The sequence below is a fragment of the Coregonus lavaretus genome (assembly GCF_964263955.1).
Source record: "Coregonus lavaretus genome assembly, chromosome: 30".
In the NCBI taxonomy this organism is placed as follows: domain Eukaryota; kingdom Metazoa; phylum Chordata; class Actinopteri; order Salmoniformes; family Salmonidae; genus Coregonus; species Coregonus lavaretus.
Genome location: NC_140017.1, coordinates 27,658,645 through 27,683,227, shown reverse-complemented (window position 1 = coordinate 27,683,227; position 24,583 = coordinate 27,658,645). Strand labels below are relative to the sequence as shown.

Below are 24,583 nucleotides of genomic sequence, written 5' to 3'. Positions count from 1 at the left end.
CAAGAGCTATTTTGTTCCTCTGATGGTTAAAAGATAACGTGTTTCACATTTAGCACATTGTCCAATGGTGAATCCTACAGTAAGTTTGAGTATTGTAGGCTTAGTACCGTGGTGAAACAAACCAGTTGTATTTATCATCAGCAAAGTTAGGTCCCCTCATTTAGCAGCATGATTGATGTAGACCTGCGGAGAACTGATGTGTTCCCCCCACCTGACATATGATGCAAAGCGCCTGTTGATTTACACTGGCTTCCCTAGCTGTGGCGTGTGCCTCACATCGCATCACAGCCCTCACTCCCCAATCCCCAGATAGGGAACACTCCCCATTCCCCAGATTGGGAACACTCCCCATTCCCCAGATAGGGAACACTCCCATTCCCCAGATAGGGAACACTTCATCAAGGGAGGGGTGGTGGCATTGGAGAAGGAGAGGGGAGGTGGCATGACATCAAACATGCCACCTCCCCTCTCCTTCTTAGAAAGCTAGCCGCTATTGCATTTGTTATTTGTTTGCTATATTATTAGGATCCCCATTAGCTGTTGCAAAAGCAGCAGCTACTCTTCCTGGGGTCCACATCATCGTCCATGTCCAGCATTCATGTGAATAGACCTTAAAAGGCAAAGGAATCAATGCCAAGGAAGGCATTCAATTTGTGTTTAAATCCCAGGCTAATCAGCTAATTAATGTGGTTCAATAATGTATCCCAAGCTCCCAATCGGTGGCTGGGGCTCCTCAAATGTCCTAATAGGTACATAAAGAATTCTCTTTTCACATAAACCACTTTTGCAAGGGGAATGGTATGAGAGGGATTTGCAATCTGGTACAGTTTCTCTTTTGGATAAACTTCCTCCTGTCGAAAGAGGCTGCCCCTCTGGAATAGAGATGAATTAAAAACAACAACACCAAAAACAACAGCGGCTCTTTGGGAGTGGAGAGGAGAGACTGAGCCAGTAGAAAAATCATAACCACCCGTTTGCATCTCTTAGTGAAGTAAGCGGGCTATGCTAACATAGTAACTCAGTTTGCAGGATATCAGTTGATATCTTTGAATGAGTGGTTCACTCTATATATCCAAGACAATCTGTTCCCCAGATATACAGCATGAGTATATGCAGTATCTCACACACTACCTTTGAGGGGGCATTTTGAGCACACAACCATTCACCCAAAGGTACAAATAGTTTTCCAATTAGGCCAAATGTATTTATTTTAGTACTTAAGAATATTGTTGATTAGTTATGCTTTCTGGCTATAAGATATTGCATTTTCCTGCGTCTAGTTGTGCTGAAAATACCAAGCAACATTGAGGAAAACAAAATGTAGAGGAAATGATGTTGAAAAGAGATTGATCTGTTTACCTTGAATGCACCAGGCATTATACTACCCAGTGCAGAGGAGGCTGGTGGGAGAAGCTTTAGGAAGACAAGCTCATTGTAATGGCTGCATAGAATTAATGGAATGGAGTCAAACATGGTTTCCATTATATGTCTGATGTGTTTGATACCGTTCCATTGATTCCATTCAAGCCATGACTGTAAGTCGCTTTGGATAAAAGCGTCTGCTAAATGGCATATTATTATTATTACAATGAGCCTTTCCTCCTATAGCTCCTCCCACCAGCCTCCTCTTACACAGTGGTATATTTGACCTCTCAAGGATACAACCATGAGATTCACATAAACAGTGATCAAATTCAGCCTTTCTGACAATAATCTGGATTGTGATTCCGCCATTTCCCTTGTCTTTAATCAGTGCATGATTAACATGTTCTGATTTCTCTCTCCATCTCTGATTCTCTACCACGATGAAAGATTCATGAAGAAATTGAAAAGTAACATCTGCCTTTTGAAGTCATTGGTCCTTTAAATGCAAGGAGTGTGCACTGCTCCCCAAATAACATATGTGAATAGCAATTGACAGAGAGAGAGAGAGAGAGAGAGAGAGAGAGAGAGAGAGAGAGAGAGAAGAGAGAGAGAGAGAGAGGAGAGAGAGAGAGAGAGAGAGAGAGAGAGAGAGAGAGAGAGAGAGAGAGAGAGAGAGAGAGAGAGAGAGAGAGAGAGAGAGAGAGAGTGAGAGAGAGAGAGAGAGAGAGAGAGAGAGAGAGAGAGGGAGAGAGAGAGAGAGAGAGAGAGAGAGAGAGAGAGAGAGAGAGAGAGAGAGGAGAGAGAGAGAGAGAGAGAGAGAGAGAGAGAGAGAGAGAGAGAGAGAGAGAGGAGAGAGAGAGAGAGAGAGAGAGAGAGAGAGAGAGAGAGAGAGAGAGAGAGAGAGAGAGAGAGAGAGAGAGAGAGAGAGAGAGAGAGGAGAGAGAGAGAGGAGAGAGAGAGATAGAGAGAGAGAGAGAGAGAGAGAGACCCTAGCAGTAATTTTGGAGCAATAACATGCATCTGAACAATCACTTTTCCTCTTGCCATGACAACATCATGGTGAGAGAGGCAGAAACAAAGGACCTTTTGGAAGAGAATACATTCATGTGATTGGATTAAAAGGTGCTGCCTGCATGTGGATATGAGCATCACTAAAGGCCTGGCTGTGTTCTACTACACAGGAAGGAATGTGCTTTACTGACCTATAAACAAACATCCAATGTGGATCAATAGGCCGAGTGGCCAATGCTGCCTCTAGATGCTGTAAAGACCATAAATCTCCCGGGGCCACCCTCTCCCTCATTAAATTATAAAAGATCTGTGAGCCGTGAAACACTAACAGTGAAGGATCCCAGTGGTGCCTAAAAACAGAGCCCAACAAAATAGATTTTTCAGTCCATATTGTTATTCAAGAATCCTTTAAAGTCTGTCTGCGGTGTCTGAGGTCAGGACTCAAAGACAGGCTCAACTTCCCTCATGTACGTCTGTGGTGTGTCAGCTCATCAAGAAAATGCTTACACCTCTGTGTGATGTACTGAAATATGGTGTAAGAGCGACCAGGAACACTCGCCAGGTCTGTTCCTGACGTCCGAGCCGTAGCGCATTGCTTGTTATATTTGAATTGCAAATCCACTTACAGTACATAAGTTAGGAGTGCTCGGAACTAAAACGGAAGCCATGTTGAGTCTGAAGCTTCTTAAAAAATCATGGACCTTGCACTTAGGAGGATTACATTTTCATGCGGTAAAAGAAAAGAGTCCCAACACATCACCATCATAATTTTTAAGGGGGTCTGTTCCCACAAATGGAATCCTAATGCCAACATTCTTACATTTTACATTTGAGTCATTTAGCAGACGCTCTTATCCAGAGCAACTTACAGTTAGTGAGTGCATACATTTTTTCATACTTTCCAACAGTGATGCCTCATACAATACTGGCTCTGGGGGAATGAACGCGAGGACAGAATATGGCACATTGTAATGCTAGTTCACCAATCAGTGCTGACAAGGACCTGTTTCCACGCGAATGACTTTTCTGTGCCTGTGGTATAAATATCAGCCATCTGCAAGACCATCTGCATTAGGGTGCTATATCATGCACCAAGGCCAAGTCACCAATCAATGCTGACAAGGACCTGTTTCCACGCTAATGACTTTTCAGGGCCTGTGGAATAAATATCAGCAAGACCATCTGCATTAGGGTGCTATATCATGCACCAAGGCCAAGCCACCAAACATGGACAAGTTTGCTTCCATGGGTGACCTGCTGCATGATTATTAGTATCTACCTCGCAATACTTAATCTAATGCATTACATTTTAGTCTTTTAGCATTTCAGGAGCAATTAGGGTTAAGTGCCTTGCTTAAGGGCATATTGACAGATTTTTCAACTAGTTTGCTTCGAGGATTCGAACCAGCATCCTTTCAGTTACTGGCCCAACACTCTTAACCACTTGGCTACCTGTCGCCCTATCTGTGGCAAACTTATCCTTCGGGGACAATTCAGTATGTGTTTGCAATCAGTTCAGTGGTGATTGCACGATCAACTGTTGTTATCTGCTCAGAGATTGTGCCATGTTATCACATGAGCTTATTGAGTAAGCGGCACATGCACCCCCAATGCTATTGCTTTGCTTCTCTCCTGGAATTGTGCTGACAGTGCCAAGCCTGTCTATGGCTATGCCTTGGATTGCAGCATCAAGGGTAGTCTGCCATCCATCATAGTTTGGCAATCTGTGTTGGAAGAGCAGAGTTACACTTTATGCTCTTATTTTTCGACAATGAATTGAGTAGTCGCAATGAGACAGTTATATAAATTACATGTTTGTCGTAAGATTGATTGACGTCTATCAATAACATTATCAAAATAGGACACACTTATGAATACAAAAAACATATAAGTTTGTTTAAAATATGAAGGAGCTCTCTGACAAAACTGCACATGCTATAGCACATGGTTAGAGTGAGACAAAGAGAAGCACTTCCATATCTCTCCTGGCACATTAGCTTGATGTAGATGGAGGGGAAGGGGGGGCATTGTTTCAAGCTATCTAGTTATTGGGATGGAAAATAATGAGGGGTCTTGTGCTCAAAGAGCCATTTCATAGAGAAGCAGCAGTGAGGGGGAGGGCTAGCCTGGTGACCCCTGGAGACCCCAGCCCTGTGTGTTATTTCAGTAGATTGTTCAGAGACAGAAGAGGGGATTAATCTGTCTCAATGCCTAATAGGAAACATTGCTCCTCTCTCTGTTGTTTATTTACCTCACTGTTGCACAGTCATACATTGTGACCCTTTTGATGCACTGCTAAGGAAGTGGGCCTCAAGTAGCCTACCCAACAGTCAGACCAGCCCAAGATGCCTTTGTGGTCATATGAGGGGATGTGAGGGCTTCAGACTCTAGAGGTCTCCATCCAGCATGCAGCAACATCCACCTATCGGGATTCTGCCCCTTACTTTCTAGTGCAGCGGTATAGGAAGGAAAGGAGGAGACCGCTCAGAGCCACGGAGACAGAGGAACCTGAGACACGCACGCGTCAGAGCGAGACAGAAAGGAAGGGAATTTTGATTTGACGCGTGGCGGATTGTGATGAAAATGACGATAAGAAAGAGCTGCATTCTTTAGTGAAGGGAGGAATTGACATTTCGAGTATTCAGCATATGATGTCCTTGGATCCCTGCTCATTGTAGATTATATTTAATTTGCTCTCTCCCATTGCTGATGTGCTACTTTATTGTGACTGTACACTTCGTTCACCCGCATGAATTTTAAGGCAGCCTGAGCGCATTGTTTCCAGCTTCGTTGCATGGGATTTCCAGTCGTGTCCGGTGCCGTGATGTCTGCAACATTTCGCTCTTTGTTTCTGGGTAAGTGAGTTCGCATTCATATAAAAATATTTAGTTATTAATAGGTGATTATCAATGACATGATAAAGGATGAAATTGGGTTGTTGTGTGTTGTAATAATAATTATGATTTATATCGAGCCATTATATCAATTTGTAGGCTATTGTTCACAAAAAATTTACCATAGCGCTCTATTGTGCCTCATTTTATCCAGAATTATATCGAAATTAGCCTACAAATGATGTAACATAAGCTATTCATAATATTTATATCATGTTCTTTTTGAATAGCCTAGATCACTTTGACAAATTAGCCATTTTAAAATGTAAAATAAATAGTGAGATGAGATGAGACTTCATTGTGATAAGTAATTCAAGTGAAAAATGTGTGTTAAGAAGAAAAAAGTTCACATCGTAAAAAAAAGAACCCCCTACAATGTGAATTGAAAGCAGATGTTTCTGTGTTATGATCACTGTACAAAGGCTGCACTTCAGGCATCCATCCACTTGACTGGTGCTGGAGAAAGACTGTAGTCTGAGTGTATTGTATTGTCCATTGTCTGTTAATGACAGAATAAACACAACTGCTTCTTAGCAGAAAGCACAAAGACAGGGAACGCCACCTATAATCCGAAGCACAAACTAATGTGTTGTGACACCGATTGGCAAAAATAGATATGTCTAATAGATCATGGCAGGTGGTGAGAGTGGCTCGCTGGTGCCCTGAGAGGGATCTGACCGCTAGATGAGGAAGCTAGATATGGCGTGCCTGCATGTGCCAGGGTGAGAGCTCGTGAGAGTGGTGCAAAGTAAACATGGAATACACTGGTGCTTGTCTCCTTTGGTTAAATTCCAACAATTCTGTCCGTGGTTGTGATGGTGCATTCCATATATATATATATATATATATATATATATATATATATATATATATATATATATATTTTTTTTTTGTCTGATGACTGTTTGTTGGTTATAGCCTTTTGTATGTAACCTAATGTGTTTAGCAAACTTAGACCTTTAATATAGTATATATTTTCTTTACAATAGCACATTAAATACATGACCTCTGGTAATATATACTGAACATAAATATAAACTCAACATCTAAAGTGTTGGTCCCATGTTTCATAAACTGAAATAAAAGATCCCAGAAATCGTCCATATGCACAAAAATATTATTTCTCTCAAATTGTGTGCACAAATTTGCTTACATCCCTGTTAGTGAGCATTTATCCTTTGCCAAGATAATCAATCCTCCAGACAGGTGTGGCATATCAAGAAGCTGATAAAACAGCATGATCAATACACAGGTGCACCTTGTGCTGGGGACAATAAAAGGCACTCTAATGTGCAGTTTTGTCACACAAGACAATGCCACAGATGTCTCAACTTTTGAGGGAGCGTGCAATTGGCATGCTGACTGTAGGAATGTCCACCAGAGCTGTTGCCAGAGAATGTAATGTTAATTTCTCTACCATAAGTGGCCTACAACATCGTTTTAGAGAATTTGACAGTACGTCCAACCGGCCTCACAACAGCATACCTTGTGTAACCATGCCAGCACAGGACCTCCACATCCGGCTTCTTCACCTGGGTTGACAGTCTAGACATGCAATCATAGCTCTAGTGAACTGTATTATCAGCTATTTATTTTGTTAGCTGGTGGTGATGATGATGATGATGGTGATGAACGTGATGTGATGATGGTGATGATGGTGTTGATGGTAATGGTGCAGATTGGTGATGATGGTGGTGGTGATGATGATGATGATGGTGATGGTGAAGATTGGTGATGATGCAGATTGGTGATGGTGATGATGGTGATGATGATGATGATGATGATGATGGTGGTGGTGATGATGATGGTGGTGGTGGTGCTGATGATGATGATGATGGTGATGGTGGTGATGATGATGGTAATGGTGCTGATGATGATGATGTTGATGGTGAGGGTATGGTGGTTTTTGTGGGGGTGATGATGATGATGATGATGATGGTGGTGATGATGATGTGATGGTGGTGATGATGATGATGATGATGATGATGGTGGTGGTGATGATGATGTGATGGTGTTGATGGTGCTGATGATGGTGGTGGTGATGTTGATGGTGGTGGTGCTGATGATGATGATGGTGCTGATGATGATGATGGTAGTTGTGCTGATGATGATGATAATTGTGATGGTGATGGTGTGATGGTTTTGGTGGTGGTGATGATGATGATGATGATGGTGATGATGGTGGTGGTGATGATGATGGTGGTGGTGCTGATGATGATGATGATGATGATGATGATGATGATGATGATGATGATGTTTTGGTAGTGGTGCTGATGATGGTGATGGTGATGGTTTGGTGGTTTTGGTGGTGCTGATGATGATGGTGAGTATAATAGAATTTGTATTATTGTTTGTATTTGGCAGATTAGTGTAGGGCTGATGTGAAAGTTGGAATTGATAGTGGCACAGTGGTCTAAGGCACTGCATTGCATTGCTAGCTGTGCCACTAGAGATCCTGGTTTGAGTCCAGGCTCTGTCGCAGCCGGCCGCGACCGGGAGACCCATGGGCGGCGCACAACTGGTCCAGCGTCGTCCAAGGTAGGGGAGGGTTTGGCCGGCAGGGATGTGGGTTCGTTTCCCACGGGGGGCCAGTATGATAATTTTTTTTTTAATAAAAAAAATTAAACACATGTATGCATTCACTAACTGTAAGTCGCTCTGGATAAGAGCATCTGCTAAATGACTAAAAATGTAAATGTAAAAAAAATAGTCAGATGGCATACATGTAGTGGTGACATACCCCTCTGTGCGGTCTTTCATAATGGCAAACCAGGTTGAAGGACATTTCCCTTATAGTTATGAACAGTATTTTTTTAAGACCAACACAAAGGCTGAGCTAAGAGAGAATATATTATTTTATTATGGAATGATCAATACTCATTAATAGAGCTCATTTCCTTTTAATTTGTCTTTGGCCTTGGAAGTCCTAAGACATCCTTAATTTAATATCTGTGGGAGATGTAATATCCAGTGTTCACATTATAGATAAGTACCACAATTAAACACCACAGAATTCCTTAACTGCCTTTATCAAGGCTTACATCACAAAATGAATAGTGAAGCAGAAGGTCAAATAATGTGGTAAAGCCCATAAAACAGCTGGAAGTAGAACCAAACCAAAGTAGTGGAGCTTAATGATGGATTGCCTGCTTGTCCTTCCCTCATCAATATATGGTTTTGCATGGAAAATGTTAAGTGACTGTCCAGGAAGTAATAACAGATTGTAATTCACTTGACAGAAATGTAATGGGAAAAAATGAGTAGCCCTTCCATTGGAGTTATCCATTTCCAACCCCCAAACACCCTAATTTCAAATGGAGCTTATCCACTTTGACCGCTATGATTTTTAGCAGTCTTGCATCTATGCTGCTCTATGACAATGGCAGAGGGAATTTGAGTTGCATCCTCAAATTGCATAATCATCGTTAATCTGATCCATTATGTGTGGAGATAGACACTAAGAACAACTAGGTTTAAAACTGTTTTCTGTTCCCATTCTATATTTAGCGAGTCTCCAGGGGTGGCAAAGGATCTTTCATATGCGGAGATGACAGGAGCCTCCAGAGCCAGAGGTTATGAAGTGACATCTTGATGTGTCTGCTCCTGAATCACACTCCCACACATTCTACCCCTCCCTATCTCACACACATACAAAGCAATTTATTTTAAATCAGATGACCATAGAAAGCATTAAGACTGTTGTTCTAGTTATTGCATATCTAGTCAGTATTCATAGACTAGGGGCTGTATTACATATATATATATATATTTTTTTTGTAATTTAGCAGACACTCTTATCCAGAGCAACTTACAGTTAGTGAGTGCATACATTTTCATACCGCCCCCCCGTGGGAATCGAACCCACAACCCTGGCATTGCAAGCGCCATGCTCTACCAACTGAGCTACACAGGACCCAATCCGTATCGCAGAAGTTCAGCATTACAGCGTGAATTAAATTTAAAGGCAATATTCCCGCGTTAGCGGAGACTGCATTCACGTAAACGCTCCAAATATTTCAAGCTCTAGATTGCAGAGATACACACAGGATGGAACAACCTTATAGAAGTGGTGAGCACATATCTAATGAGCAGCTTAATGAGACGATGTTCGAGCATAAAGGTCTAACTGCCACTACTAGAACTATACACCCATATCGCTAACAAACACTGATTTGCTTTTCTAGCAGTTTTTGTGTTACTTGATTCCTATGGCCTTGAGATGGCTAATACGCTTTTCCAATTTTTCTGTTGAAAGAACCTTGTTTCATTGATTGAAGTGCTTTTAGGAAAGTTTTTCCGTCCAGAGCAAGCCTAGGGCCCGATTCAATCAGATCCGCTTTAGCCGACATCCCCATAGCGGTTGTTTTGGCGGTATTGGAGGTGGAGCTGTGTTAGAGCTGTCTAATCCACAAGCAGCTCCGTGCATTAAGGCCGGTTAAGGCTATCGCAGGTCACTTCCATTGGATGCAATGAAACCACACCCGACTATAATCCGACAATTCCCATGCAGCCGCGTTAGAAGTTCATGCAGCCGCTTTGCAAGTTCAAACACTCAAATTAGACTTATAGGCATAAATCTCCACATCCAAATTAACATGAAAACATGGATTAGTCTAACATCAATGGGTTGACATTTTTATCAGTCATTATTTCTATCATCGATAGAGCCTACACTTTCTAGCGCTGCTTTGAACTTCTAACGCAGTAGGGATAATAAGGAAGGGACTGGTTTGTGACAAACAAGAGTAGCCGCTCCCCGATCTGTCAGCTCATACCTTAGTTACACCTCCAACACCATCAAAACATCAGGTGCAGTTCATTTGGAATGTTTTCAGACCCCTTAACTTTTTCCACATTTTGTTACCTTTACAGCCTTATTCATTTTCCTCATCAATCTACACACAATACCCCATAATGACAAACTGAAAACAGGTTTTAGACATTTTTGCACATTTATTACAAATAAAAAACAGAAATACCTTATTTACATAAGTATTCAGACCCTTTGCTATGAGACTCGAAATTGAGCTCAGGTGCATCCTGTTTCCATTGATCATCCTTGAGATGTTTCTACAACTTGTTTGGAATCCACCTGTGGTCAATTCAATTAATTGGACATAATTTGGAAAGGCACACACCTGTCCATATGAGGTCACACCGTTGACAGTGCATGTCAGAGTAAAAACCAAGCCATGAGGTCTAGGAATTGTCCGTAGAGCTCCATGACAGGATTGTGTCGAGGCACAGATCTGGGGAAGCGTACCAAAAAATGTCTGCAACATTGAAGGTCCCCCAAAAAACAGTGGCCTCCATCATTCTTAAATGGAAGAAGTTTGGAACCACCAAGACTCTTCCTAGAGCTGGCCACCCAGTCAAACTGAGAAATTAGGGGAGAAGAGCCTTGGTCAGGGAGGTGACCAAGAACCCGATGGTCACTCTGACAGAGCTCCAGAGTTCCTCTGTGGAGATGGGAGAACCTTCCATAAGGACAACAATTTTTATTTATTTTTATTTCACCTTTCTTTAACCAGGTAAGCCAGTTGAGAACAAGTTCTCATTTACAACTGCGACCTGGCCAAGATAAAGCAAAGCAGTGCGATAAAAACAACAACACAGAGTTACATATGGGGTAAAAAAAACAAAGTCAAAAAATACAACAGAAAATATATATACAGTGTGTGCAAATGTAGCAAGTTATGGAGGTAAGGCAATAAATAGGCTATAGTGCAAAATAATTACAATTAGTATTAACACTGGAATGCTAGATGTGCAAGAGATTATGTGCAAATAGAGATACTGGGGTGCAAAAGAGCAAAATAAATAACAATATAGGGATGAGGTAGTTGGGTGGGCTAATTTCAGATGGGCTGTGTACAGGTGCAGTGATCGGTAAGGTGCTCTGACAACTGATGCTTAAAGTTAGTGAGGGAGATAAGAGTCTCCAGCTTCAGAGATTTTTGCAATTCGTTCCAGTCATTGGCAGCAGAGAACTGGAAGGAATGGCGGCCAAAGGAGGTGTTGGCTTTGGGGATGACCAGTGAGATATACCTGCTGGAGCGCAGACTACGGGTGGGTGCTGCTATGGTGACCAATGAGCTAAGATAAGGCGGGGATTTGCCTAGCAGTGATTTATAGATGGCCTGGAGCCAGTGGGTTTGACGACGAACATGTAGTGAGGACCAGCCAACAAGAGCGTACAGGTCACAGTGGTGGGTAGTGTATGGGGCTTTGGAGACAAAACGGATGGCACTGTGATAGACTACATCCAATTTGCTGAGTAGAGTGTTGGAGGCTATTTTGTAAATGACATCGCCGAAGTTAAGGATCGGTAGGATAGTCAGTTTTACGAGGGCATGTTTGGCAGCATGAGTGAAGGAGGCTTTGTTGCGAAATAGGAAGCCGATTCTAGATTTAACTTTGGATTGGAGATTCTTAATGTGAGTCTGGAAGGAGAGTTTACAGTCTAACCAGACACCTAGGTATTTGTAGTTGTCCACATACTCTAGGTCAGACCCGTCGAGAGTAGTGATTCTAGTCGGGTGGGCGGGTGCCAGCAGCGTTCGATTGAAGAGCATGCATTTAGTTTTACTAGTGTTTAAGAGCAGTTGGAGGCTACTGAAGGAGTGTTGTATGGCATTGAAGCTCGTTTGGAGGTTGGTTAACACAGTGTCCAATGAAGGGCCAGATGTATACAAAATGGTGTCGTCTGCGTAGAGGTGGATCTGAGAGTCACCAGCAGCAAGAGCGACATCATTGATATACACGGAGAAAAGAGTCGGCCCAAGAATTGAACCCTGTGGCACCCCCATAGAGACTGCCATAGGTCCAGACAACAGGCCCTCCGATTTGACACATTGAACTGAGGAGTGCATCTCTGCAGCACTCCACCAATCAGGCCTTTATGGTAGAGTGGCCAGACGGAAGCCACTCCTCAGTAAAAGGCACATGACAGCCTGCTTGGAGTTTGCCAAAAGGCACCTAAAGGGCTCTTAGACCATGTGAAACAAGATTCTCTGGTCTGATAAAACCAAGATTGAACTCTTTGGCCTGAATGCCAAACGTCACATCTGGAAGAAACCTGGCACCATCCCTACGGTGAAGCATGGTGGTGGCAGCATCATGCTATGGGGATGTTTTTCAGCGGCATGGACTGGGAGACTAGTCAGGATTGAGGGAAAGATGAACGGAGCAAAGTACAGAGAGATCCTTGATGAAAACCTGCTCCACAGCGCTCAGACTGGGGCGACGGTTCACCTTCCAACAGGACAACGACCCTAAGCACACAGCCAAGACAATGCAGGAGTGGCTTCTGGACAAGTCTTTGAATGCCTTTGAGTGGCCCAGCCAGAGCCCGGACTCGACCCCAATCGAACACTCTCTGGAGATACCTGAAAATAGCTGTGCAGCGACGCTCCACATCCAACCTGACAGAGCTTGAAAGGATCTGCAGAGAAGAATGGGAGAAACTCCCCAAATACAGGTGTGCCAAGCTTGTAGGGTCATACCCAAGAAGACTCAAGGCTGTAATCGCTGCCAAAGGTGATTCAACAAAGTACTGAGTAAAAGGTCTGAATACTTTTGTAAATGTGATATTTCAGTTGTTTATTTTAAATACATTTGCTAAAATTTCTAAAAACCTGTTTTTGCTTTGTCATTATGGGGTATTGTGTGTAGATTGATTACGGGAAAAAACTATTTAATCAATTTTAGAATACAGCTGTAATGTAACAAAATGTGGAAAAAGTCAAGGGGTCTAAATACTTTCCAAATGCACTGTATGTGGATCCGGCCAAAGCTGGTTAGCGCTCGATCTGATTGAATCCAGGCCCTAGTTCTGTGTTTTGAATGAGAGAGACTTTAGGTGAAATAGTGCCTGTTTTATACCTGTTCTTTTTACTGTGTGTATTTTTAACAGCCAAAGACATCCTCTGTACAAGTGAAGGTCATTCTGGCGAGATGAAAATGTACATTTCAGCATGACAGATTTCCTCTCTCTTTTCTAAATCCTGCCTACTTTACCTTCTAGTGTCTGTCACCTTCATCTTATTTGCATCAATACACTACATTGACATTGGGCATCTATTTCACCATTGATAGTCTTTTCAAGAGGTCTGACTCAAAATACAGTATGTTTTTGTTTGAAATATTATGTAGCATTGACGTGGGCCACAAACATCTGGACAGAACTGGGTTTGTGTTGTTTTCTGACCTATAAATCTCAGCCTCTTTTAAACCTTTACTGACAAAATGACTTCCAGATTATTTTGGAACACGTGAACAGGAACTGCCTATTTCACTGTACAGCTAACTTTTGACAGATGTTCTGGAGAGGCTCAGATTCACGTTAACTCAAGCCACATGTATAGTACAGTAGGCTATGTTCATTCTGGTACACCAAGCTCTTCTTTCTATGATATCTATCAAGCATTGCAGACCTTCCATTTTACGTTCAAACAGCAGAGTGTCCTGCCGCTTTCTCTAATCTCTGCCGCCATGGTCATTTACAAGCAAAAGTTAGGATTTCTGCATTATTTGCTGGGGTAAATAACCATGAAAGTCAATGGATCGGGGACAATTATTGCTTCTTTTCAGGAAAGCTTTGACGCTAGTGAACATAAACAGTTTGATGAGGGTCTCTTTGATTGTTTTATAAGAATGCAGAGATCTGAGGGTGAACAAATGACAAGACAAATGCTGATGTTTTTTGCCCTGAACTACAAAGGGCATGGTGCTGCCTTGCATTGATTCACCTCACTAAAGTCCCGGTATGACATTTTGATATTGTAGATAGATTGTGGGTTCTATCAATTTAATTGTTTGCATCATTTCTAATCCCCGTTATTTTTTAAATATGTATTTCTTTATACTTTTTCCCCCTGCCCTACCATCCCTACCCTGATTGGAGTAAACTAACGGACAACAATACTTCTACTGCTACTTACAGCTATTTTCACTCACATGTACGGTACATATATTCCTAATTTACTCTTTCTGCAAGTGCCGGATTTTCACCCACAGCGACCAATCCACCATTCATTCTGATCTTAACGCCAACCCTCCGATGTCCAGAGATGAACCCATCTTTCCCAGTATAAGGCCATTTTGTTATTTCCTTTTGGAATACATCCCTCCATTTTACTATGATGTCTTACGGGGGTCCTGAAACTCCCTATTTGTAACATTTATACCAATATTGCCCTAAAAATAAATACTTTACCCAAGAGTATAATGATATTTCCCATTGACTGATCGTAGTTTTTCAGATCACCTGGTATGATACTGTTGCACATCAATGATTGACACTGTTGGACTTCAACCACATCTTTCAATGGATACCTACTGCCAAGTGAATAGAGATTGATCATTCCAAGCTCACAGCTCTGTTTTGCTTCTCTCAAGCATGCTCTACCTAAGCGAAAACTGGCAGCCCAGAATAAGACTGGCCCGCTTGTCTACTCATAGCAGAAGTTGCTTTTGATCTGTGTTCGCTCTTTGGAAACCATTAATATCTGTTTTCAGAGAGGCTTCAACCCTAAAGAAAATCCCTGTCGCAAAGGTGTCTTTCAATTTCAAGCATCTTAGCATACAGTTTACATCAATGACATGAGAAGAATAACAAGTGCATTACAATATATTTTATATGTGGTTTGCCTCCATTGAAAATAATGGAATTGTCATTCTGTACGTTCGTTCCATAGCTGAAATTGGCCAAACATTATTTTTCTCAGAGGCTGTAGGGAGTGTTTCCTCTGTGTGTAACGCTCTAGTCCGCTGTCGCCTGGACCGCCCATTAGCTTGAGCTGAGGTGATCACGCTGCAAGGCTGAGATGATGAATTGTGATTTGACTGTTTTATGTGATAGGTCAAATTTGCAAGCCCTCGCATAATATGCAGGGTATTGCTGATTTTGCAAAAGAAATCCTGGAGGGACTAATTGATTATTATGTCCAAATAGAGGCTTTGATGTTCAAAAGGCATGATATGACTGAGGATCTGAATAATTTGGGAATATTGCTCTCAGAGGGATAGGTTCTCACTATAAAGCACTCTATGACAGTGATCATCAACTAGATTCAGCCGCGGGCCAATCTTTTCTTGAGCGGTTGGTCGGGTGGCGGAACATAATTACAATAATTTGTAGACTGCAAATTGATCACAAGAAGCCCAAACAGATATAATATTTGACTAAAACATAATCATTTCAAACCTTGCTTACTTTTGAATATAATCACGTGCCTCTCTGCAATCACAGGAGGTCGATGGCACCTTAATTGGGGAGAACGGGCTGGTGGTTGTGACTGGAGCGGAATTAGTGGAATGGTATCAAATACATCAATCACATGGATTCCAGGTGTTTGTTGCCATTCCATTTGCTCCGTTCCGGCCATTATTATTCCACTGGTAGAAATACTTGGGAACAGATTTCCCAAATTAAAATCCCTTGGAGCTGTTTTCCTGGTGTTTTTACAGTTTTTTATGTCTAACAAAAAAATGAAAATTAATCCTTTAATTTATTTGGCTCACAAAACTTGGGGAGGCCAAATAAAACCTTTTGCCCACGGACCGCCAGTTGGGAAACCCTGCTCTATGATCTATGAAGCCCAAAGACATGATTCTTCACACAGTCAAGCAGGAGAATCTCTGAACATACTTCCCTCGCATCAGGACAGCAACGCTAATTCACTAAGGCTTGACTCCCACATATGACATTAAGCAGTAATTTAATTACTGAAATTGATTTCAGATTTTTTTTTTATCAACCCATGATGCAAAAGCATGTTTCACAAGGCAATGACAACCCTGTTGTTTTTTTCTCTCTCTCTTCTTGTAGAATGGGAGCCAACTGAGAGAACGGGGGAAATGTTCCACGTCTCACTCTTTAGACGCTGTTCCTTTCAATTTGAAACAGTCTATTAGCTCTGCTAGCAGGCCACTCCATTAGGTGTTTTGCTCCATTGTCTCACTCCATTTCCCTCTTGTTGCTCTCCCCCAAGCATTAGTGCCAGTAATCAGCAGAGGCCTCCTGTTCTTCTTGCATTCATCTTCACCCCCATTGGACGTCACCACTCCATCTGTATAAGATCCAAAGATGGATGGTGTTTGCAGGGGGAATTTGGTGGCCAGTGATTAGTGCATTTAAAAGTAGGAAGAAGGAATGATTAACCTGCAGGTAGCAACAACACCTTGAGGACCACCTGTCTTCTTACCTGAGTCCAAGTCCCTATTTGATTTGGAGGGGTTTTAAAATCCGAGGCTTGTTCATGGTGCAATACTTTTGTTTTATATCTGTAATTAATTGACATAACTTCCTGTAATTCAGATAGGTTGCAATTATTTTATTAGAATCATGAAAAGGCTTTATATGATAAACACATATACTGACGCTGATTTTTAACTAAGGATAAATGCATTGGTCATCACGACTGCAGATCTTTTATTGCTATTCAGTACTAGTAGCTGTAGAATGCAATATTTAGGTCCCACTGTAGTGGCTTGCTGTTATCCTGTACTAGAGGCATCATGATGGATGGTTTAATTATCGAGCCACAATGCCTGGCATTTATTTGGCTGTTCATACCACAGCAAAAACATTGTAAACTGGATATCGCTGATCAATCGCTAGGCTGCCTGCAATTAAGTGTGTAATGCTGCTGATTACGATAGCCTGCAGTGTGTCACACTAATGGTGGCTCAACCTTTAAACTCTGAGAGGCGAGATGCACTCAATGGAAGAAGTTTATGTTTGTATGGAAGATTAAGTCACATTCAGGTGCTTAGACCAGGGGTGTCAAACTAATTTTGCCCCGGGGGCTACATTCAGTCTTCAATGAGGTCTGGAGGGCCACACTTAAAATGGGTTATATTTCCTCGCCGTAACAATTTGTAAAAAATTGTCCTCTATCTGTCACGTTCGTTAAGAGACGGGTCAGACCAAGGTGCAGCGTGGTATGCGTACATGTTTATTAGAACAAATAAACCCAGTCCGCCTGGCCTTGCTGCTATTCCAGTTTCAACTGTTCTGCCTGCGGTTATGGAACCCCTACCTGTCCCAGACCTGCTGTTTTCAACTCTTAATGATCGGCTATGAAAAGCCAACTGAGATTTATTCCTGATTATTATTTGACCATGCTTGTCACTTATGAACATTTTTGAACATCTTGGCATGGTTCTGTTATAATCTCCACCCGGCACAGCCAGAAGAGGACTGGCCACCCCTCATAGCCTGGTTCCTCTCTAGGTTTCTTCCTAGGTTTTGGCCTTTCTAGGGAGTTTTTCCTAGCCACCGTGCTTCTACACCTGCATTACTAGCTGTTTGGGGTTTTAGGCTGGGTTTCTGTACAGCACTTCGAGATATTAGCTGATGTAAGAAGGGCTATATAAAATAAAATTGATTGATTGATTGATAAACACTCGACAAAACAACAAAAGCAACGTAATCGTGAAGATCCTAAGGGCTAACACCACAAGCCTATCAGGAACACATGATCCCACAACTAAGGTAGGCAACCAGGCTACCTAAGTATGATCCCCAATCAGAGACAACGAGCGACAGCTGCCTCTGATTGGGAATCACACCCGGCCAAACCTAGACATACACATACTAGATCTCCAACATAGAATATGATCACATAGATCTCCAACTGAAACTCACACCCTGACCCAACCAACAAGAGTTCTCTAGGTCAGGGCATGACAGTACCCCCCCCCCCCCCCCCCCCCAAAGGTGCGGACTCCGGCCGTCATTAGCCTCGGAGGCGGCTCTGGCTCCGGGCGTGACGACCTCTCCCTCTCTGCCTCCCCGTTGCACCCCTGGTCTGGTCTGGACCTCGGCGCGATGCTTCCCCTCTCCTTCCTCCCACGATGCACCAAGCCCTGTCTGGACCCTGGTGTGGGAGGCCCCGACCCTGGAGTGGGGCTGACGTCTGGGCCTGGAGTGGAACCGCTGACCAGAGCTGAACTGGACCCCGGTGGAGCGGACTGCCCTGGCTCCGGAGTGGAGCCGCTGACCGGAGCTGAACTAGATCCCGGTGGAGCGGACTACTCTAGCTCCGGAGTGGAGCCGCTGACCGGAGCTGGATTAAAAACCGGTGGAGCGGACTGCTCTGGCTCCGGAGTGGAGCCGATGACCGGAGCTGGACTGGGCACCGGTAGAGCGGACTGCTTTGGCTCCAGAGTGGAGCCGCTGACCGGAGCTGGACTTGGCACCGGCGGAGCGGACTGCTCTGGCTCCGGAGTGGAGCCACTGACCGGAGCTGGACTGGACACCAGTGGAGCGAACTACTCTGGCTCCGCAGTGGAGCCATTGACCGGAGCTGGACTAGGCACCGGTGGAGCGGACTGCTCTAGATCCGGAGTGGAGCCGCTGACCAGAGCTGGACTTGGCACCGGTGGAGCGGACTGCTCTGGCTCCGGAGTGGAGCAGCTGACCGGAGCTGGACTTGGCACTGGTGGAGCGGACTGCTCTGGCCCTGGACTGGAGCAGCTGACCGAAGCCGGACTAGGCTCCGGTGGAGCGGACTGCTCTGGCTCCGGAGTAGAGCAAACTTCCGGACCCGTATCCATCTCCATCTCTGGAGCAGGACTAAACGCCGTGCCCAGCCTGGGCACCAACGCAGAGGAAAATTCCAGCCCTGTAGTAGGACTGGTTGCCGGCCCCAGACTGGGCACTGACACGTTTAGGAGCTCCTTCTCCAAAACGGGGCTGTACGTCGTGCCCACCCTGGGCACCGATGCAGAGGTGGTTTCCAACCCTGTAGTTGGGCTGGTTGCCAGCCCCAGACTGGGCACCGACACGCTAAAGTGCTCCCTGCAGGGGACCGTCGCTGGAGGTCGGGTGAGTTGTGTGGTTGGATGAGGTGTAGAAACGCCACCTCTCTCCCATCGCTCCAATGTACTCACCACGCGCACCATTGCGCTGCCGAGAGCCTGGATCCTGCTCGCCTGCCGTTGGATACATTCCTCCAACGATCCGGACGGACCGACTATACCTGCTGACTCCATTTTAGGTGCGTGTTTCTGTCCTGGAACGGGCCGTGCCGGACTGGGAACACGCACCACTGGCTTGGTGCGAGGAGCAGGCACGGGCCGCGCTGGACTGGGAACACGCACCACTGGCTTGGTGCGGGGAGCAGGCACGGCCGCGCCGGACTGGGAACACGCACCACTGGCTTGGTGCGAGGAGCAGGAACGGGGCGTACCGGGCTGGGAACTGGCGTTGGAGATCCACGACTGTTCCAGTCCTTCTCTCGCCACCGCCAATCCCCCTCCAGTGAGGACTCCTCCGGGAGCCCCCACGAGTGAGGGAACAGAAATTCATCGTCGTCGTCTTCCTCCGACTCCTCTGTGTAAAACTGCTCCCATTCCTGCTTTCATGGTTGTAGGGACTCCACCTGGAACCCCCACGGGTGCAATGGTCGGGGCTCTTCTCTCTCGATCCCCGACCACTCCTTTAGCCCCCCCCCCAAAATGTTTTATTTGGGCTGCCTCTCGGGCTTCCTCTTCGGCCGGCACCGTTGATGTCGCCGTTGATCCTCTCCTACCAGGGCTTCCTCCTTCGCCCAGGGTCCTTTATCGGCTACACTCTCCTTCATTACCTCCCGGTAACGGATGGCCTCCTCCTCAGTAATTTTCCCCCAACCGAGGAGGACATCTACCAAGTGGCGCAGTGGTCTAAGGCACTGCATCGCTAGTGCTAACTGTGCTACTAGAGATCCTGGTTCGAATCCAGGCTCTGTCGCTGCCGGCCGCGACCAGGAGACTCATGGGCGGCGCACAATTGGCCCAGCGTCGTCCAGGGTAGGGGAGGGAATGGCCGGCAGGGATGTAGCTCAGTTGATAGAGCATGGCGTTTGCAACGCCAGGGTTGTGGGTTCGATTCCCACGGGGGGCCAGTATAAAAAAAATATGTATTCACTAACTGTAAGTCGCTCTGGATAAGAGCGTCTGCTAAATGACTAAAATGTAAATGTAAATGTAAGGTTACCTCCCATTGAGTCCCAGGTGTTTTGCTCCTTCTGGGCACGCTGCTTGGTCCTTTTACGGTGGGATCTTCTGTCACGTTCGTTGAGCGACGGGTCAGACCAAGGTGCAGCGTGGTATGCGTACATGTTTATTAGAACAAATAAACACTCGACAAAACAACAAAAGCAACGTAACCGTGAAGGTCCTAAGGGCTAACACCACAAGCCTATCAGGAACACATGATCCCACAACTAAGGTAGGCAACCAGGCTACCTAAGTATGATTCCCAATCAGAGACAACGAGCGACAGCTGCCTCTGATTGGGAATCACACCCGGCCAAACCTAGACATACACATACTAGATCTCCAACATAGAATATGATCACATAGATCTCAAACTGAAACTCACACCCTGACCCAACCAACAAGAGTTCTCTAGGTCAAGGCGTGACACTATCTGTCGTTTTTGGAATTTCCGATGCTCCCTGACTGTCTAGCTTTCATTTCGGTGATTATTAGCGAGTTGGACACAATCAAGAAATGTTATGAATGTAGGTCCATTATCATTACTACACAGTTTCAATTTGGTTTTAGTCATTTTAAAGTATATTTAACATACTTTGCATACTGTTTTATATATATATATATATTTTGTTTTATGTATATTTGACACCCCTGGCTTAGACCGTGGTGAGTGTACAGTAGATTGCCCTCCCTGCTGAAAAATCTATTTTTTTCTCCCCTTCCTGTGAAACTGTTCCAGAACAGATGGCATCACCACCTTTATTTTTACGAGTCGTTAGACTTGACTTGATGATGAAATGGAGCCTTTCCGCTATACTGCCCATGCAGATGTGTAGCTCAATGGTTTGATGTTATCCACCATGTCGCAGAGTGCCGTGCAGCAATAGCGATGTAATATACAGCCCAAACACATACGAGCATTACATTTTCACCTTACAAGGTTTTGGATATTGTCTTTCCAAAGAGGGCATATTGTGTTTCCCCGTGACTGAGGTGGCAGAAGCACCACGGTCTGTGCTCTGATAACTGTGGTCCTCTGTAGCTCAATTGGTAGAGCATGGTGCTTGTAACGCCAGGGTAGTGCGTAAAAATGTATGCACACATGACTGTAAGTTGCTTTGGATAAAAGCATCTGCTAAATGGCATATTATTATAATAGAATGGGGTAGTTATTCTGCATGCCTGAAATACACACTCACACTCTCTCTCTCTCTCACACACACACTACTCCTGCCCTGAGACCGTGAGGCTCATGGTACGGTTGTACTCGTGCGTCTGAGCAGGCTTCCAGTACCCTGGGGAGTGGCAAATTAATGCCATCTACTTCCCTGTTCCTAGATGGACTAAGCTCCTAGTTACATTTCCTGCAGATGCTACCATTTTCTATCCATTGTTTAGTCATCTTCTGCCTCTCCTGTGTCTCTCCTGGATTCTTTACCTTGGTCCTCTTGCAGCCTGACAGGCTAACTGTAGCTCACTATGCCACCAGACAAGGCACTGGGCTTAGGACTGTGTTTAAAATGCTTGTCATGGTTTTGTGTTTTTGTCAAAAGTGTCACATTTCAATATATTCCATGCTGGTGCTGGACAGTTCGCTTGTGAATGAGATGTTCCTTTTCAAATATTTGTTCAGTTGGGAGCAAATAGAACATGATGGGCTTGTCTTCTTGATATTCAATGTGAGGTTTTTAACAGTACACATCACTTCAGAAAGGGAAATCTGGAGTGTTAGCATTTGGCATGATTTGCCATCCGGGGTCCAGAGTTGCTGTGGAGGAGGAATAGCAACATTGCAAAATCAAGCTCTTAAAATAATTAAAGTTGGTATTCTAGACTAGTCCAAGCTCAAAAAGTACAGTGATGGGAGGTACTGTACCATCAACTGTATGCTATGTTATACATTACAAAAAAATTGCTTGGGGTTAGAATATAGAAAAGGAAAATGTTATTAAATGGATGGTCTATTCTTTGTTTGCGAGGAGAGCATAAGGACATGCCTCATCTCCTTGGTTACTGGACCCAATTTAAAAAACAAACATTTTCTCTATGTAGAGGAGAAGACGTTATTTACTCTACTGATCTTTCCTCATGGATGCACTCTTGACGTTGAACAATGTGGAGGAGCCGACTTGTCACTAGCCCCTTTGCTAATGAGGCAATTAAGTGTATCCTGCCGTGGTGGAGCACTGGGCTGAGTGTAGGGCTGAGAAGTAATCGGCAGTCTCAGCAAACACCAAGCGTCTCATACCCTCTGGCTGCAAACAGAATGCACAAGCAGTCCTGTCTGGTGGGATTCACTCCCCCTCCATCCCCTCTCCCCTCCTCCCTTCTCCTGTGGCCCTCCCTCGTCAATGTGACCCTCGCTCATCTCTTCAGATCAACATGATTGATGCTTGTGCGCTTCCTGTTTGGTGATGGGATATGAAACAGTACATGGTCTTATAGTGTTGCTTCAGAGTGTTCCCTGTATGACTGCTACCTTTGACTGCTGTATTTCAGTGAACCTGAGTATAACATGGTGCAGCAGCAGCGTTTTCCTGTTCGGTCACCCCGGCCGTTAGTGGAGTATTTACCATGTTTCCTTTAGTCCATAAGTTATTAATTCCACTAAAAGCTCCTGCTCAGGGAGGGGACATTAGGCTGCAGCAGTGTGGACGGAGGGATCCTACTGCAGCTGGGGGTAGTGTGGTGCGAGGCTGCTTGTTTCTACTTTACCTCCCTCCCACATGATGCTCATCAGTAAAACAAGGCCTACCTCTCTTTCACCTGCTCACTCATTACTAGAGAATCCTGTGTGTTAATGTGTGTGTTTATGTGTGTGTGTGTGCATGTGTGCATCATGTGTTTCTTTAGATTGCATCTTCCTAGTGTGTTATGGGGATGTTTGTTAAAGCACGGAAATGCATTCACCTCAAGGCTGTTTTGCTTATTACAGGCTAATGTTGATTGTTTAAAATGCACGGAGACTCCGTATTCCTCCTTTTGCCCAATTCAATTATATTGACGTCAGTTAGCATGCTTTTTCCTCCAAGCCTCTATAGCGTCATGTACAGAATTAGAGCCTGAGTTAATGTGTTTAAAGGCGGTGATAACGGCAAGGCTTACGGCTGCTCAGAAAGGGATTACGGGACATCATATTCTGTCTTCAAATAGCTGGCTAAACCGTCAGATTACTTTATTCTTCTCTGGTAATGAATCGCTGGTGTTTCCTGACAGATGGCATGAAAGAGAACGTCTCACTCTGCGGAGAAGGAAGACGGCTGCTCATTAACGTTGGAAAGGTATACTGCACCGCACAGTGCAGAGAGAGACAGGAGACGTCCCGGCAGATTTGCTTGAAATCAATGCCTGTCTCTGAAGTCTCCTCTTTCACGGCCAGTTGGCTAGTGATTGATGAGAAACATTTGACAAGTGATCCATATGTGATTTGTAATGAGAGTGTTTGTGTGGGCGTACAGACATGTGCTCATGCATATACTAAAGCAATTGTACTTGAGAGGGCGTGCTAAACGGCTGTTTTAGCACAGCTGTGCTGCGGTTATAGGTACGAGGTGGACCCGAGTACCGTAGATCAGCACAGCCATGCTAAAAAAGTTTTTTGCACAACCTCATGTACAATTGCTTTTTTACAACAGGTTACCAACTAAATAAAAAATGTTATTTTGATCAATGTATTCATAGGCTACTATTTCATCCCTCAACGAAAACGCCTAGCCCGAAACATCTATGGTTGCTAGCCAAGCCGGCTGGCCGTTCATTCTAGGTTGCCAGAGACTCGACCCAGTTGTTAAGTATTTTTGTTCTATATCTAGACTGGCTGGCAACATTCTTATCCCTTGCTTGCTAGCTAGCAAACTACAGCTAACACAGTCAGCTAGAATAACAGAAAAATAGCTGCATTTCATTTCACCTGTTTTTCTATTTACATTTCTTTGTATATATCCATAAAAATTATGCTGATTCATGATTTCTACTGGCTGAGAAAATATGTCCGTCTCGTCCTGACACGTTAATTCTCAATAGGACAGTGGAAATCGAATTTCAATATTTAAACAATGTTGCAAATGTCAAGAGACAGACAGCAATGTTTGTACAAACCCCCGTAGTTGCAAACCAAATGTTAGGCTAGAAGTAAGGGGAAATAATATCTAGATGCTTTTTACAGTGGAGATCAAGTTAATGAATTGGCTGGCTGAGCTGATGGGACACTGGATGCACAGGGATTTCTCAGATGGAACAGAAAACAAGATGCCCATTTTTGCGTCATAGGTTTACCCGTGCTATATCATAATGCTTGTTTTGACCAACCCTTTGTAGAAAGTACATTT

General features: G+C 44.2%; 1 protein-coding gene across 1 annotated transcript in view; it reads left to right on the top strand.

Annotated features, from left to right (window-relative positions):
* Positions 1-24,583, top strand: part of LOC311106188 (uncharacterized protein) — a gene marked incomplete at both ends in the record, with an annotated part of 166,262 nt that overhangs the window by 50,304 nt on the left and 91,375 nt on the right. Inside the window, one exon of the mRNA XM_084148501.1 lies at positions 18,851-19,099. Within this exon, the coding sequence (XP_084004627.1) occupies positions 18,851-19,099 (249 nt within the window). The remainder of the gene's footprint in view (positions 1-18,850; positions 19,100-24,583) is intronic.